General features: G+C 36.1%; 1 protein-coding gene across 1 annotated transcript; it reads left to right on the top strand.

Moving 5' to 3' along the window:
• Positions 1-17,911: 17,911 nt before the first annotated feature.
• On the top strand, positions 17,912-18,625 carry LOC141386727 (uncharacterized). Its single transcript, XM_073955649.1, has one exon. It carries the CDS (start codon positions 17,912-17,914, stop codon positions 18,623-18,625), a length of 714 nt encoding a protein of 237 aa, XP_073811750.1.
• The last annotated feature ends 341 nt before the right edge of the window (positions 18,626-18,966 follow it).

Genomic DNA, 18,966 nt, shown 5'->3' with positions numbered 1-18,966 from the left:
TTCGGATACCTCGACGACCTGGTCATCATATCGGAGGATTGCCCGACCCATATTGCCATTCTTGTGCGTATCGCTGAAGAATTCAGGAAGGCAAACCTGACCCTCAATGTGGAGAAATGCCAGTTTTGCGTTACCCAGGTTAAGTACCTCGGGTATGTTATTGGGCATGGGGGTATACAAACCGACCCCGAAAAAGTCGTATCGATCACGAACTGGCCGGTACCTAAAACGCTAAAACAAGTTCGTGGTTTTCTGGGCTTGGCGGGGTGGTACAGGCGCTTTATTGAAAACTTTTCAACTCTGACGTTTCCAATAACTGAGACTTTGTCTTCCAAAAGAAGGTTTAAATGGACCGATGAAGCCCAATTGGCATTTGAAACTGTCAAAAAGCGCCTGACCACCGCCCCCGTCCTCGCCAATCCGGACTTCCAAAAAAAGTTTTACCTTCATTGCGATGCGTCCGATTACGGAATCGGCGCCGTTTTAGTACAAATCGATGATGAAGGGCAAGAAAGACCCATCGCATTCATGTCGAAAAAGCTAAACACCTCTCAACGAAACTATAGTGTGACGGAGAGAGAGTGTTTAGCAGCAATTGAGGCAATTAAACGGTTCCGTTGCTACTTAGAGTTGCAAGACTTCGAAGTAGTAACGGACCACTCTTCCCTCCAGTGGCTTATGAAACAGCCAGATTTAACAGGAAGGTTAGCTCGCTGGGTGTTTAAATTACAGCCCTATTCCTTCACAATAAGCCACCGGAAGGGAAGAGACCATATTGTCCCAGACGCGCTGTCAAGAATGCCGTGCGATGAGGTATCGGGGATAGAATCGATTGAACCCGAAATCGACTTGACATCCAACTGCTTCCATGATCCAGACTACCTACAATTAAAAGCCAAAATTAATGAGAATTCGGAGAAGTATCCCGACTTGAAAATACTTGACAAGTTCGTATATATACGCACCGAACACTATTCGGGTGATCCTGCGCAAAATGATAGAGCATGGAAACTATGGGCCCCAAAAAATTTGGTCCAGTCCGTTATATCCAGAGCTCATAATTTACCAATTACAGCTCATGGAGGAATGGGCAAAACGGTAGAGTTAATCCGGCGTAATTTTTACTGGCCAGGACTTGTTTCTGATGTCCGAAGATACGTAGACCAATGCGAGGTGTGTAAAGGCTCCAAACACCCAAACATAGTCCTTCGACCAGAAATGGGAAAACTTGTACCCGTCCATAGACCATTTCAGCGACTTTATGTGGACATATTGGGCCCATATCCAAGGTCGAAGAACGGTTATATCGGGCTGTTCATTGTTTTGGACCACTTAACCAAATTTCATTGGTTATGCCCACTAAAGAAATTTGCGTCTAAGCCAATCCAAAACTTTCTTCTTACTAATATTTTTCACGTTTTCGGGGTGCCCGAACATTTGATTAGCGACAATGGGTCACAGTTCCGATCGAACGAATTCAACGCGTTTCTGACACAACTTGGGGTAACCCATATTTACACGGCCTTATATTCGCCTCAAGCGAATTCATCAGAACGTGTTAATCGATCGATAATTGCGGGAATTCGTTCCTTTTTGAAAAGTGACCACAAGATGTGGGACGAAAACATCAGTTCAATTAGCTGTGCACTTCGGAACTCACTGCATACAACTATTAAATGTTCGCCCTATTTTGCCACATTCGGCTTTCACATGATGACTCATGGTGACTCATATCGGTTGTTGAGAAATATCCAACTGTTAGACGAACCTAACATATCGTTGAATAGAGAAGACCAGTTGGCATTAATCCGAGAAGATATCAGGAAGAACATTATCGCATCTCATGATGTAAACGAAAAACGCTACAATCTGCGAACACGACCAATTTCTTATAGTGAAGGTCAAATCGTGTACAGGCGGAACTTTGCTCAAAGCAATGCCTTGAACCATTTTAATTCAAAGTTAGCACCTGTATTTTTAAAATCGAAAGTTATTTCAAAAATAGGAAATAACTACTACAAGCTTCAAGATATTGACACCGGCGCTACTGGCACATACCATGGCAAAGACATACGGTCTTAGAAAAAAAAAAAAAAAAAAAAAAAAAAAAAAACCCATTTATCTCCTGTTAATATTTTTATAAAATTATAAATATTACCAGGTTTGTAATAATGAGTTTCCCCTGTATCCACAATGTTAACAGCTAGAACGAAGATAACATTCTGCAAACACAACGATGTAACTCTGTTAACAACAGTCATGCAATTCACTGTTGTTACCTTTATGTTTACTTTTCCCCTCTTTTTTTCATATCTGCTGAAAATGAATGACGGGTTAAAAATAGAAATTCGCGTGTAAAATGTAAACTAAAGCTAGCATTAGAATGACCGCATTTGTTTAAGTACCTATTTTTTCCACCCACCAACAGACTTAAGGTAGCCCAGAGGGTAGCGAGCTGGCACGAGGTACAGGAGCCCTGGGTTCGATTCACAACTCATTCCAAGTTTTTTTTTCTTGTTTTTTTTTTTCATTTCATTAATATTGTTTAACTTGTGCTGGTTATAAACGTTAGAGGAATACGATGGCTTTAATTCATAGAATATCGCTTAGAAAAATTTTATGCACTCATACCAAAAGCTTGCAGATCTAAATTTTTCTACAGATAGCTTATTAAAAGTCTGCGAATTTACAAAAATACCGATCATGCTTAAAATGTTTCCATCTGCATTCGATGAACCCAAAAGATCCTCTTGAAAACTTTGAACAAATACAGTAACCTAAGGACACGCAGGGTAAAATCTAGTCGGCCAAACTTTCCTAATCTGTTCAAACGTTTAGATTCACCAACAAAAGACCTGATTGGCTACGTTAGGCATACCAGCTACGTTAGGCATACCATCATTGTTAATCGGTGAAGAGGGGTAGCGAAAGGAATGTAATGTTATTTTGTAGCTTAAACAACTAAGTAGTGAGAGCGCCCCATTTTTTGTTAATGCAATTGTATTATCAGTGGTGAATTTTGTGTGCTTCTTTTCAAGAACGGTTTGGTACATGTTAAACTTTGACAAAACATTCTTTCCTTTTTTACCTCTTGAACTGATTAACACGAAACACAGTGATTCCTTGGCGTGGCTAAATAATTAACTTTGAACAGCACAACAATTGAAATAAAAGTTTTAATATGTGAATACTTGCATAAAGTTATCCCTTAAATTAAAACATAAATACCATTAAAAGAGCAATCAAAGCTGTCTAAAGGTAAATAAACAGTGCGAAAAACGAATTTTGTGTTTTATGGTGTTTAATAACTGGCTGTACTTTTTCCATAGCCATAGACGCCACGCCGCTAAATTTGACCGTTTGGATTCCATATCCCAACGGCGTGGAATTTCAAGGAAACCCGGCAAATGTGCCTTTACAAGATTACCAAATGCAAGAATGTAACTTTATGTCCAGCGCATGCTCTCAACCTGTGTGACTGGGAAACACAGGAATTAAACAGCCTTTGATTGCCTCTGGACCCCTTAAGCTAATTATTGGCCATCAAGTAGATATCATCATATCACCTAATTTGCGTTGCAGAAAACCTAACTTCGTTGTGAACTTGCAGTAGTCATATCAGCAGCTAAACAATTTTAATCTTCCTTTTAAAAGTTTCGAACCAAATATTGCCATGGTAGAGGTTAAAATTCATCAACTTCAAGCAAAATTAAACATATATATTTCAGAAACGTTATTATAGAGTTTAAGTACAAAATCAAAGGTTACATGATGATTAATGTTTAACCTCAATATTCCTGAGCATAACCTGATCTACAAGGCCTTGTCGACAGCAGAAACCTCAACAATATTTCGGTAAGTGTTATTTTTTTCAACAACACATATTGATTACAATTTCCTGAAGTATGTAAATAATAATTTCGCTTGAAGAATAATTTTATATTATTGAATCAAAACCATCGCAATTTTTTTCTAAGCAGCCTAAATTTTGTTTGAGCTTTGAGTAACTCTGTTGAAAATATTGTCACTGGTATGTTTCCAGTTTCATCAACAATTGCTATGAAATGTTTAATTTCTCTAGAATAATTAGTGTGTAATTAAATTTTGAAAATTAAAGTTCTCACATCGATACCCCTATTAAACATCAATGGTTAACGCATTACATAAACGAAGAAGAGCAACAAAATTAGGAATTAATCTACATAATCACAATTTTGATGTTTGAATCAAGTTCAAACCCCTTTTTATTAGTTAAACGATTAAGCCTTTATTATGTCTTAAATAAAATTTCGTTAGATCATAGTTCGATTAATGAAATGAATTAACAATCTTACAATTAATGGTCTGTGCCATTACAAAGAAAAAAAAAACTATAGTTATGAATTGTAAACCATATTAATCTTTCTTAAATTTCACAAGACAATCATTTATTTAAAACAACTGATGTTCTCACACCTCTCTTATTGTTATCAGAATTGGAACATGTATGATGTTCGAACCAAACATATGTTGTTACAGAATTGCTACTGAAATAAAAGAATTGTAAATAAACGCTAGTATCTACATTCATTTTAACATGAACGCTTAGAGAGTTTTGTTCTTACAGGGGAATGTAGAGAGTAGGAATGTTATTAACATAATCATGTTTGGGATCTTTTTAATTAACAGTAACTGGCCAAAAGATCATGGCAGGGATAGGGTATAGAGGCCATAGGATCGATAACAGCAGATCCTCTTATTTTGCATTTGAGATATTTTTTTGTGGTTGATAAGTACTTCACCTTCTCTTACTTTTCTATGGGGTTTTTTTTTATTTGCCATTGAAGGTGGTTTGCTGTAACGTAGTTTCAGAAAATCGTAGATATTTTTTTTTATTATTCTTTTATGCTTCTGGGGAGTCTAAAAATAGTTATGTGGTGATTGTATTGGTTGTGTCTAGGGGGACAAGAACCCACCCCTTCACCGACTGTTAGCTAGTATGAATGGCTCCCACCGTCTCTTCTAGACATATAAACGTGATTGAAATGTAACATCTTCTATACAATCATGATTTCAAATGGCTGTTGTGGATATTTAAAACTCGAGAAAATAGAAAGTTTTGCAAATGACACATTTGAACATTACAGGCTATACCAAAACGTGGACCTATATAGCCCATCTTCGAACATGACATGACAAAAGATACTCTGTGGCAAAAATATAGCGTTCTAGCTCAATTATTGCGGACGCTAGAATGATTACAACAGACGGACTCAGAATTTTATCCTGATAAAGAATATGACGAAACGTCAAAAAAATTTAATATTAATGAAGCTAAGGTTTGCTCTATTATAATAGGCGAAAAATTGCAGTATACCATGAAATATGACTATAGTTGGACCAAACGAAATGTTTTGGATCAGAGCTCAAAAATGTGGCTAAAAAAGTTAACTCGCGCGGAATGAATAAAGCAAACGAGCTTTTTACGTTGTTATTCGAGTGCCGTTCAAAATGTTTAAATTACGGATAATACAAAATGAACATTACACCTCTAATGTATCATTTTTGAAAATCTCCACCGCATCCACCTTTTATGGATTTGAAGCCAGATTTTAGGTGTTCTTTTTGGATCTAATGATATGATAATGATATGTATATTGACTATGTAGCCCCCACAGCATCAAAGTAATCCACCGCCAAAGACCAAAATTTAGTGCGATATTTTTTCTAAACCCCCTATTTTTTGGGTAGAGTATTTACAACATCCTTTGAATGTGCTGGGACCCCAAGATATTTTAGTTTTTTGACGGCCCGGATCATATAAATCATAGATCGTGAAAATCCATCTACTAGAACGGCGGAAATGGCTACTGCAAAACAAAAAAAATGTGCGAAAAATGTTTTTGAAAAAAAACTCGGATATAATCGCGTTTTCTGTTGAATGTTTCCTTTTCAATGAAATTGAACAATTAAAATTGACACATTACTCGCGTTTTTACGAAAACAGCTGTTTATTGAAATAGGTTTAGATCGATGTATTTTATCATGGTTGATAGTGAAATCGTGCATGCATTTCAATATACCTATAAAAGACTATTTCCCATGTGAAGGGTATAAAAAACGAAGTGATCCAAAAGTACTTTTGTTGTCCATGGACCCCAACACGATAGAAATTCTACATCAAACAAACAAAAACATTATTCCACAACATCCCATACGGGACAAGGGAGACTTCTCTCATATCAATGCGGGGTGCACTCGTATTTAGCTCAATGAAGTTCTACATCAGAACGCTTGAATATTTTTTGGTCAAACACGAAATAAGAACTGCGAACAATAATCCAATTAATGCTAAGATATATCGATATCCTGTTATCAACGAACACGAAATGAATAAAAATCCCAATGAAAGAAGAAAAGAAGAGCGTAACCAAAAGATATTACTATTGGTGGTAAATATCTTATTCCTAACATCTACGAAAGTTTAGACAAATAAGGATGGTATCAACGCTTGATCTCGCAAACAAATTCCAAATTCCTTCGTATCCTGTTTGAACTTAAAATTGTACCAGCAACTACGTCCAAAGAGTTTAAGTAAGTAAAGTTTGTATCGTATACCTCAATGAAATCATAGTCTTCTCTATTTCATTGCACGAAAATTTAACATCGATTATAAGGGTGTTTTACCATTTGAAATAAGTAAATTTAAGGATTCAATTGGCCAAATGAGAAGTCATGAAAGTCTAAACAAACTTTTATATATAAATAAAGTATAAAATCAAGGTGAACTTCAAATTTATTGAGTAAAAATCAAATTAGGATAAAATGTTCACTTTATATAATAGACAATGTTTAGGGTTAACTGAATATTACAAAAATTAAACAAGTAAGAAAGTATAATCTCAGCTGTACTGAAGGAGATTTGTCCTAAGCCTAACTATGATCAAACAAAAAAGAAGCAAACTCAATAATTATGTATTTATTGATTGAAGTATAAGAATATAGTATAAATATAATGTCACACATGCCAACACGAATGTTGAATGAAGTCAAAAAAAATATTCAAACAAACCATCACCTTCACCAGTTGCAAAACTTTGCTCAGATAGAAAGGAGTAAAATATTTTTTTTGGAAATCCCTAGCTCCTTACCAAGGACTGAAAACTAAATTTGAAGAAACCAATCTGGGGGCAGTGCAACCCGTGCCGGGGGTTGAAGATAAAGTTGGGCCGAAGCCACTAACGATAGAACAGTATAAGGGGAGGACTCGAAGACCGCAAAAGAAGGAAGACAGGATCAAAATTCCTGTGGTGAGGAAGCCGAAGCGAAGAGGCCAATCTAAAGAGAGACAAGAGTATCCTGCTCAGAGACATAAACGCTGATACACCCACGTCGGCATTATGCGAGTTAAGTCCCAACAGTTCCCAATGAATAAAATTTAATAAAATGCATTGACGTCTGTTTAATGTGGAGAAAAACAAGAGTCTCAAATGAAATTTGAAACTTTTGTTTTCGTTCCCACATTCTCAAACAGCGTAAAACCCTTCGCTACATTGAATGGCAAACTATAAAATTATAATGTTTAAACTAGTCTTAAGGCCAACGTTAGATATAAAACACATAAAAACTTTAAACCGCGTTTTTCTAATTCTAATTATTACTAGCGTCGCTGTAGTGGTGCAGCATTGACAAGATAGAAATACGTTAAATGTATAAAATAAAAAGTGATTATGTAGTATAATAAAGTAGCATAAATACAATGTCACATATGCCAACAAGAATATTTAATAAATGAAAGAATATTTTCATAACAAACCACCAACGACGAATTTTGCTTACGCCGCACTTGATTCCATATGAACGCCAAGCCGTCCATAATGCAAGCGTGCTGTTGCTGTTGTGGTTCATTGCACTGTTTTGGTTTTTGACTGTTGTCACACATATTTCTCCCCCCTTCTCGATTCTCTCTTTAGTTTGTAAGACTTAGCATGTAAGAACTATTATGTGTGTTAAATAGAGTAAGAATGAATGCCAACCGTATGTCTAAGCGGGAATTCCTCGATAATTGCTGACTGCAGAGAAATTATGTATAAATTCGATGGAATTCCCAAATATTGATCATTCATTACACAACCATCAATAAAGACTCAACGGGCTCTCGTTAGCCATGAAAAACATTTCCTGCCAGCTTCGCACTAGTTGCGATCCTTGCACCAGTTGCAAGACCTTGCTCAAGTAAGCAAGGAACAATAAATACATTTGAAGGCGAAATCCTTTTGCTGGAAGCAAAGGATAAACTCCCTTTTTTTTAGAAGAAACTGCCGAGACCAATAAGGGTTAGTCCAACACATGCCGAGTGTTGACGATAAGAAAGTGGGACCAAACCCGCTGACCATAGAGGAGTACAAAAGAAGGACGAGGAGGCCGAAGAAGGAAGAGAAAATTAAGATCCCGAAACTAAAGGCGCCCAAACGGCGAGGCGGCTACACAACACATTGAACAGGCAAAAGAGCATTTTACTACGGGACATAAATGCGGACCCCCCTCCACCCTGGCACCATGCACACATATTATGGCTGCGTATAGACCGTATTGAAAGGAAAATATTTAATTACGTCAATTACCATATAAATATATAGATCCTGAAGAAGTCAGTAAGCGTGTAAACGCTCGTGACTCTTCAGAAAGGATCTCGAAGAAAGTCTCGGGAAGCAAGCAGATTCGTGCAAATGAATCTGAACCTGAAGTTATATACATATAGAAATAATAAGTTCCAATGAATTAAAGTTCAAGTAAAAATTAAAAAAATCCAAAATTACAATAAGACAAAAATGTAAAAATAATAAGTCCCAATGATTTAAAGTAAAAATAAAAAAATCTAAAACTACAATAAGACAAATAAATGTAAAGGAAAATTAAGTTAATAAACAAGAAAGAAGAAATTAAAAAGCAAGAAATATATCTACATAGAAAAATGGGCAAGCAGCTATCTAAAGTAGAAAGGCCAAATGCCAACGTTATAAATGACGTAAAAGTCATCGAAAGAGAAATTAGTCTGTCAAAAGTTGAAATCTGTCTAGTAGTTATGTCAGTTTTCATAATTTTAAATTTCGTAATTATAGCTTAGGTGCCCGGACATAACTCCCACGGACATAACTCCCAAAATGATTTTGGGCGTTATGTCCGCTGCGCTTTGCGGACATAACTCCCAAAATTCGTTGGGAGTTATGTCCGTGAAGCAAAGCGGACATAACACCCAAAAAAATTGCGGACATAACTCCCAACGATTTTTTTCTTATTTTATAAATTATTTCTTTGCTTAATTTTGAAATTTATAGTTATACGTTCTTTTAAATTTTAGAGTACAAGTTAGAATGTAAGCGGAATTATACATTTGAGAAGGCCTAAGTGCCAACCAATACCGAAGTATCCGCAAACTCCTCCTGATTTAATAAAATTATTTAAAAACGAAATTATGCCCGAAATTATGTAAGTAGCAGTTAGGAGAAGTTTTAAATTGTAAAAATATTTGTTAAGAAAATCGCACTATTTTTTCAAAAATATTTTCGTTTTTTAGAAAGTATTTGAATAATTGTGCAAACACTTTTTATCTTCTTAAATTGTGAACATATGTTTGTAAAAAATCGAGCGATTTTTGTTTTCAAAAATATTTTCGACTTTTTATCTCCTTTAATTTGGAAAACATTTTTACAAAAACTTTTTATTTTCTTAAATTGTGAAAATATTTTTGTAAAAAATCGCGCGATTTTTTTCAAAAATATTTTCGCCTGCGCGCTTTTCGTTTTTCAGAAAGTATTTGAATATTTTTTACAAAAACTTTTTGTCTTCTTAAATTGTGAAAATATTTTTGTAAAAAATCGCGGTATTGTTTCAAAATTTTTTTGTGACTGCGGCGCTTTTAGTTTTTCAGAATGTATTTAAATATTTTTATAAAAACTTTTTATCTTCTCAAATTGTGAAAATATTTTTGCTAAAAACCGCGCAATTTTTTTCAAAAATATTTTCACCTGCGGCGCTTTTTGTTTTTCAGAACGTATTTGAATATTTTTACAAAAACTTTTTATTTTCTTAAATTGTGAAAATATTTTTGGTAAAAATCGCGCGATTTTTTTCTATATTTTCGCCTTCGGCGCTTTTCGTTTTTCAGCAAGCATTTAAATATTTTTACAAAAACTTTTTATCTTCCTAAATTGTGAAAATATTTTTGAAAAAAATCGCGCGATTTTTTTCAGAAATTATTTGCGAATTTTAACAAAAACTTTTTATGTTCCTGTAGGTAGCATTTTTCGTTTAAAATGGGTTTGAAGGCAAATTTTGAATATAGTTCGATTTGAGATTGTAATTGTAAATCAATTATACATTTTTTATGAAATGAAAAATGCATATAAACTTATAGTTAATTTTTAATTTTTTTCTTATAAATAAAAAAATAAAAATTGTATTTAAATAAAAATCACTTAAATTTTAAAAACGGACATAACTCCCATTGGGACTTATGTCCGCAAGGGGGGTCGGACATAGCTCCCAAAAAGTTTGGGAGTTATGTCCGCAAACCAAGGCGGACATAACTCCCAAAATCGTTTTGGGAGTTATGTCACGGCACCTATAGCTTATTCTATTCACAATAAAATGTTAAAAAAGAAATACACAGCTAGGAATAGTATAGAAAAAATCTAAACATGGAATGAGAATTGTTAAAAATTATTTGAAGCTGACAAGGAAAAATTTAAGAAATCATACAAATGCGTGAATAACAAGTAAAAAAGTATCAGTCGGCTTTGCCGACAGAGATATACCCTCAGCCTGTGCAAATTGAAACACTTTTTTTCCCAAAAACTTATGTATTTAGGGTGTTTCAAAATTTTGGTCGTATGAGCCGACAAAGATTAAAGTTCAAAAATTTTGCGGAAAAGGTACTTAAAGGAATGGACCGACATAGACCATGGGGGTGTCATAGGGGGTTTTTACACCCTTCGGGCTGTTTTCTCAAGAAGTATGGGCTTGGCCCTGAAACCATCGTAATTGAGGCAGCGAATGTAAGTTGCTTCAACAAAAATGTGTTCAAAAAGTGATTCAATAGCAGGTCTTAAAGTGAACTTATCCAAAATTTTGTGTGGGAGGTACCGGATGGAGTGGACAAATATAGTCCATATTCGAACCTGATCTATATCTGGTAGATATTATAAGAATGTGTAAAGTATGGACCAAATCGGTCACTCCCATCAAGAGTTATCGTGCGCACAATGTTTCCGAATATTTTTGAACTTTTGTGGGGTAGGTACCTGAAGGAGTGGTCCGATATGGCTTATCTACGAACTTAAACTACGTTTGGAAACAATATTACGAATGCCAAAATTTGGCCGGAATCGGCATATTCGTTCGAGAATTATCTTGCACTTCCACCCATAAACATGGTGTCATAGGGTTTGTTTTTCAACTTTCAGGCTATTTTTTCAGGAAGTATGGACTTTCCCCTGAGGAAACTTGTACCTTCGTATAGGGGACAGTGAATACAAGATGTTACTACAAAAACCAAGGCGATTCGAGAGCAGGTCCTAAACTGAACTTTTCCGAAATTTTGTGTGGGAGGTACTCGAATGAGTTTACCGATTGAGTCCATATTGGAACCTCATCTAAGACTGGTAGAAATTTCATAATGTGCAAAGTATGGACCAAATCGGTTACCCCCTTCAAGAGTTATCGTACGCACAAATTTTCCGAACATTTTCGAACTTTTGTGGGGGAGGTACCGGAAGGAGTGGACCGATATAATCCATCTTCGAACTTGAACTAAGTTTGGACAAAATATTACGAAAGCCAAATTTTGGACCGAATCGGCAGATCCGTTCGAGAGTTATCTTGCGCTCCAACCACTACACACGGTGTCATAGGGTTTTTTGTAACTTTCAGGCTATTTTCTCAGGAAGTACGGACTTGCCCCTAATGAAACTTACGGCGTCGTATAGAGGACAGCGAATACAACGTAAGTAAACAAAAATCGAAGCGATTCGAGACCAGGTCCTAAACTGAATTTTACCGAAATTTTGTGTGGGAGGTACCCAAAGGAGTGGACCGATTGAGTCCATATTGGAACCTCATCTAAGTTTGGTAGAAATTACACGATGTGCAAAGTATGGACTAAAACGGTTATTCTCTACAAGAGTTATCGTGCGCACAAGTTTTGCGAAAATTTTTGAACATTTGTGGGGGAGGTACCTGAAGGAGTGGACCTATATACCCCATCTTCGAACTTAAATCGAATCTGGACAAAATATTTCGATACCCAAAATTTGAACCGAATCGATTGATCCGTTCGAGAGTTATCGTGCGCACCAGCCAGACAGACCGACAGACAGACAGACAGACGGACGGACATTGCTAGATCTACTCAAAATTGTCTGAAACGGATATCGTACAAACATACTTGAGGTCTAAAACCATTATTTCGATGAGGCACATTTTTGGTCGTATCAAAGTGTAAATACCATCTTTAGCCTAAAGGCTGAGGGTATAAAAACATTAACATTAGGGAAGAAACGGTAAAAAACCATTTGGGTATTCTGGCAAGTTAATTCGAAAGCGTAAGATTATTAATAATAAAATATAAAAACAAATTAAAAGAAGAACCCGTCAAATATTGTTGTTGTTGTGGTTCATTGCACTGTTTTGGTTTTTGACTGTTGTGACACATATTTTTCCGCCATTCTCGTTTCTCTCTTTAATTTGTAAGACTTAGCATGTTAGAACTATTATGTATGTCAAATAGAGTAAGAATGAATGTCAACCGTATGTCTAAGCGGGAATTCCTCGATACTTGCTGACTGCAGAGAAATTATGTATAAATTCGATGGAATTCCCAAATATTGATCATTCATCATTCATCACACAACCATCAATAAAGTCTCAACGGGCTCTCGTTATCCCTGAAAAACATTTCAAGTTGTTTCTTAGTTGTTATAATTGATCCAGAAGAGGTTATTTAGCTTATAACCGCACGCGGCCAGGACAGTAAGCGTTTAACCGCTCGGGACCAATCTTCTTCTAAAAAGAAAAAGATCACAAAAGACTTTGCGACAGCATTGCCGGAATTAGGCAAGGCGTATATCTTCATACTCGTATAGGAAAATATCAACGGAAACTTAAACAAGTAAAAAAGTATCAGTCGGCTTTGCCGACAGAGATATACCCTCAGCCTGTGTATATTGAAACAATTTTTTTTTCCCAAAAAACGCATGTATTTAGGGAGTTTTAAAAATTTTGGGCGTTTGAACTGACAAAAATACTAAGATACTAAAAAGAATGGATCTCCAGCCACTACATACGGTACCATAGGGGTTTTTTACAACTTCAGGGATGTTTGCTCAAGAAGTATGGACTTGCCCCTGAAACAACTTTTATCATCGCAATTGAGGCAGCGAATGCAAGTTGCTTCAACAAAAATCAAAGCGATTCGAAAGCAGGTCTTAAAGTGAACATGTATCTGAAATTTTGTGTGGGAGGTACCGGACGGAGTGGACAAATATAGTCCATATTTGAACCTGATCTATATCTGGTAGATATATTAGGATGTGTAAAGTATGGTCCAATTCGGACACTCTCTTCAAGAGTTATCGTACGCAGAATTTTTCCGAACATTTTTGAACTTTTGTGGGGGAGGTACCTGAAGGAGTGGACCGATATGGCTTATCTTCGAACTTAAACTATGTTTGGACAAAATATTACTAAGGCCAAACTTTGGACCGAATCGGCAGACCTGTTCGAGAGTTATTTTGCCCTCCAACCTCCTCACACGGTATCATAGGGGTTTTTTTTGCAACTTTCAGGCTATTTTCTCAGGAAGTATGGACTTGCCCCTGATGAAACTTATACCGGCGTATGGAGGACAGTGAATACAAGTTGCTAAAGCAAAAATCAAAGCGATTGGAGAGATGGTCCTAAACTGAACTTTTCCAAATTTTTGTGTGGGAGGTACCCGACGGAGTGGACCGATTGAGTCCATATTAAAACCTGATCTAAGTCTGGTACACGCTCCACGATGGGCAAAGTATGGACCAAATCGGTTACTCCCTTCAAGAGTTATCATGCGCACAAATTTTCCGAACATTTTCGAACTTTTGTGGGGGAGGTACCGGAAGGAGTGGGCCGATATAGCTTATCTTCGAACTTAAACTAAGTTTGGGCAAAATATTACGAAAAATTTGAACCGAATCGGTTCATCCGTTCGAGAGTTATCGTGCGCTCCAGCCAGCCAGACAGGCAGACGGACGGACATTGCTCAATCGACTCCAAATTGTCTGAAATACATTTCGTCCAAACATACTTGGGGTCTAAAACCATTATTTCGATGAGGCACATTTTGCCCGTATGAAAGTGTATATACCCTCGTTAGCATAAATGCTGAGGGTATAAAAACGTATGTAGTTATATAAAAAAATTAATGTAAATTTAATAAGAAATTTTATGTGGCAAATAAGAGAGGAAATTTTGTTTCTTTAATGGGCAAGTAGCTACCAAACGCCAATGTCATAAATAACGTTAATGACATTGAAAGAGAGATTAACATGTCGAAAATAGAAATTTGTCTTATAGTCATATCACTTCAATTTTCGCTATTAAGATTTATTCAATACAACATAAGATGTTAAAAAAGAAACATACTTAGGGATAGTGTTGAAAAAATCTGATGAAAAGAAAAAATTTAAATGCTCATATAAGTGCGTCATCAAAATCATTCACATAGGGGAAGAAACAGTTAAGAAACATTTAGGTATTTCGGGAAGTTCATTCGAGAGCATAGTGATACTGATAATAAAATATAAAAATAAATTATGGAAAAGCGTATCACATATACTAGTGAACTTTATTGGTCATTAAGGGACCAGTTAGTTAAGATCTTATCAAAATACTAACTGGATAAAAAAGTTCCCCATTCCATAGAGGAATCGTTTCAAATATACCTAAACATCTTAATAACTACAATAGGAACCGGCGTTTTGAAAACTTTCGGGGAAAAACTAATTCAGGTTTAAAGGATAATACAAGGAAACAAACGTAGCAAAAACCAGAGTAAATTATATATTGATATACCAGGATTGTCCCTGAATTTGATGGAAACCCAGATCGCTTGCAAGTATTAACAGGCACTCAGGAAGCCCTCGCAATCAGTATAATACAGACAAGGCTAAAGGGACATAGAGAATTAATCCACAATATAGGAGATATCAGCCAAATTAAAAAAGGGTATTAAGGGAGAATCTCTTACAATAGTGACAGCGAGGCTTATGAGTATTAAACAAAACAAAAAAATCAATCTCCAAATACATACTTAGCGATTTTCAATCTCGGAAGAAGTTGCTAGAAAAAGTTTATGTCTCAGAAGGCCAGACGCACGAGAGTGCAATTATGAATGGGACCAGAGCAGCGGTTCAAGCTATGTCTAGAAATTGTTTCATTGAAAGGGTTAAACTTATTATGGAAGCAGGCCAGTTCGGATAACAAGGCTCCGTTCTTTATTTCAGAAATAATAATTTCCGCGAACGCGGAAGACACAGAGGTAGAGGAAACTACAATAATAACTATCATGATAATAATAGTACAGAAATTACACTTTTGGTAGACACTAGAACAGATATTTCCTTAATAAAAGCACACAAAGCTCCATCATATAATACAAACAGAAGCAATATCATATCACTCAGTGGTATGGGACAAGGTAAAGTGAGAACAATTAGAAGCATGGATATTGATTTATGATTTAAAAATTATTTAAATTAATACCAGCTATCATGTGGTTGGCGATGATTTCCCAAACAACAAACAAATTAATAATTTAACACAAATTTTCTCCAACGAACAATCAATAAACTTTAAAATTATAGAAAGACTAAAAATATAACGAATCATATTAACCATAAACAACATAGAAAAATATTTATGAATTATTGGGCATGCAAGTCTATTATTATAACGAATCAAATATTATATGTTTTTAATATTCTCATACTAATTATTATTTGTTATATCATATTTGCAAACTATTGAGACCAAACTTTATACAACACCACAAAACACTTTGCCCCAAAATAGAAGGAACATTCTACTGTTGAAAACCAACTCCACGAGAAGATGCTAAAAACTCAATAAGTATCGTCAACACAATGCACAACAAAACATCAAACTTTTATCTTAAAGACATGGGCAAAGTGGAAACAACTACGAAGGCGGAGTCAAATTTTATACTTTTAATAAATTCGGAAGAAACACTAATTACTTGCAGCGCAGAGGCCTTACTAGTAAATTACAGTCTTTCGATTGGGACATATCAATAAATGGCATAACATATTATGACGACATCAATATCTTGTGGGTTCACATCTCAACTCTATTATCATTTAGCAAGGTATCCGGAAACTCGACAGAGGTTTTGAGTCACAAGAAATTTAAAGACATAACTTTCTACTTCAACTTTCAAAACAGATAGCTATGATATACTGTTTGATGTGACGTCAGTTCTATGAACTGTTCTATGGGATAGTAGACAAACAGACTCCTCCAAATGTTCAAAAATGTGGTATCGCAAACCAATGATCGGGCGAGGCTGACAAACTTATAAGTCATATTGCCTTAACAAAGGACAACTACAAAACAGGTTCGATGCTGCTTCAAGAAGGTTATACCAATAAACGGATTCTAGTTTCCACACTGGTAAAACGGATCCTGAATCAACCAAATGGAACCTCATATACGCCTTCAACCAAGGCTCTTCATGACACGACAAGAGAATGCTTGCTAGCCCCCATCAACCTGAATATCGACACGTTGTCTTGGAATGCTCTACAAATTCAATTAATTATAAAAAATTGGATCATACTCTGTACAATTTAACGTGTGTTAATAATGTTAAATAATAACGTTGAATATGTTAAATAAATAAAATTACCAATCAATATTAACAGTGGCAATAAGGTGCTGACGTAAACAATAACCAGTAAGGACAGCATTAAAGTGGGGCGGAACTGACTATATTATATCCTACACCACCACGATTTCTACATAATTTGGCGTTTTTTTTCTAAACCAAATTGCGTTACATTTTTCAAACGCTGGAAACGCAATCATCTTCAGCATCACCAGACGAACGTGCAAGCAAAAGGAAACGAACGACTTCAAGCTCCAGCATCATGCTAACGATGATTGTCGCTCTATTTGCACTTCCTTTAATTTGTGCAAAAAAATAGAGGTAACCAAGTTTGAACCCAACATTGGAATACACTTTGAAGGAATTGGCACCACATGTATCTCAAGATCTGAATGGAAACTCATAACGTACTACGAACTACAACCATACTGGCGAGAGATGAACACATCTACAAATGACACCTTGGCACTTCAGAAGTCATGCACCCTCATATCCCAAAGGACACCATGTCTGAACATTCTGCATACCCTTGAACTCAGTTTCTCAGACCTCAAGGACGGAAACCTTTTACTAAAAAACAAGAGAAGCAAACATGGTGCTGTAAATATTGTTGGAAACATTGCTAACTCACTTTTTGGAGTTTTGGACTCAAATTACGCGGAAAAAATGTCGGACACTATTACCTTGATCAAGGAAGATGAAAACCACATAAAACAGCTCTTAAGAAACCAATCTTCAATTATTAACTCAACCCTCAACACTTTCAAACAAGATGAACTACAACTAAAAGAAAACTGCGACAGCCTCGATCACCAAATGAACAACATTGAGAAACGGCTACACGAAAACGAACAAGGGAGTCACCAATTTAATCTGTTCCAAAATATGGTGTCACTTACTTCTCAATTGGCATTGATATCAGTAAGGCTACACTGAATACAAACAGCAATAATAACAACATTGTCCGATTCGCATCATGGGAAAATCAGACCAATGTTACTATCACCGCTACAACTTCATTCAGAGCTCATACAAGTCAGCAATCATCTTCCACCAGCATTGCAGCTACCTGTCCGTCAAGAGAATCTCCTGCAGCTCTACAACATTATGAATGTAAATGGAGGAATCACAGATAATCATATAATTTTCTACATAACAATTCCTCTATGTGACCCAGAATCCTTGGAACTGCTTAAGCTACATCCAATTCCATTACCTGTCAATAGCACCATGATGATCATTAGGCCATGCAGCGACCTCATCGCTATAACCGCCCACAGAGATGAGTATTATACATTAACTGAACAAGAAGGGGCAGCATGCTCACCACTAACAGAAGATGAAGTCTTATGCCCAAATATGCAGTCCAAATTCAATGCAGACGCAGCCAAGTGCCTATACGAAATTTCACTTCTTATTAATCTCACTTGTCCCAGTTGCACCGTGGACCCATTCATAGACAACACGTCGATAACACAACTAAAACACAGCAACCAGTGGGTGTATACAATGTCACATCAAACTCAAATGACCACTGTATGCAATCAGGAACACTCTCGAGTAATATTACAGGGCACTGGACTCATTAAAATAAGTCCAGGTTGTACCCTAAAGTACAGGTCAATGTTCGTTCAGGGACATCAAACATATTCAGCCACCGCCAACGTTACAGAAATCAGTTATCCAGACGAACCACAATATAGCTAAATACATCTTAGAAACTACATTGACCACATCAAGAATATATCTGAAATTCAAAATCATCTACGTCAACAAGTTCTAACAGACTTGCCACTGCAACTTGACAACATCAAGAGACATCATGCAACAGTAGCTTACGCCGCCCTCATTCTTGCAATTGGAATTATTATAACAGCAGTCTACAAAAGAAGAAAATTCATTAAAATGGAGCTAAGTCAACAACCTCACATAGCAGCAGTCCGTCAACATGTCGCGTCATCAGAATTTGCAGTTTCTGTATCATAATATCCATAAGAAAAAAAAATTCAGACAAACACTTTGTTTGGTGTCTAGGTCAAGAACAATCA

This window comes from Musca autumnalis, unplaced genomic scaffold, assembly GCF_047663935.1.
Source record: "Musca autumnalis isolate F117 unplaced genomic scaffold, ASM4766393v1 scaffold_5, whole genome shotgun sequence".
Lineage (NCBI taxonomy): Eukaryota > Metazoa > Arthropoda > Insecta > Diptera > Muscidae > Musca > Musca autumnalis.
The sequence above is the reverse complement of the archived record's forward strand: the minus strand, read 5'-3'. Positions and strand labels throughout refer to the sequence as shown.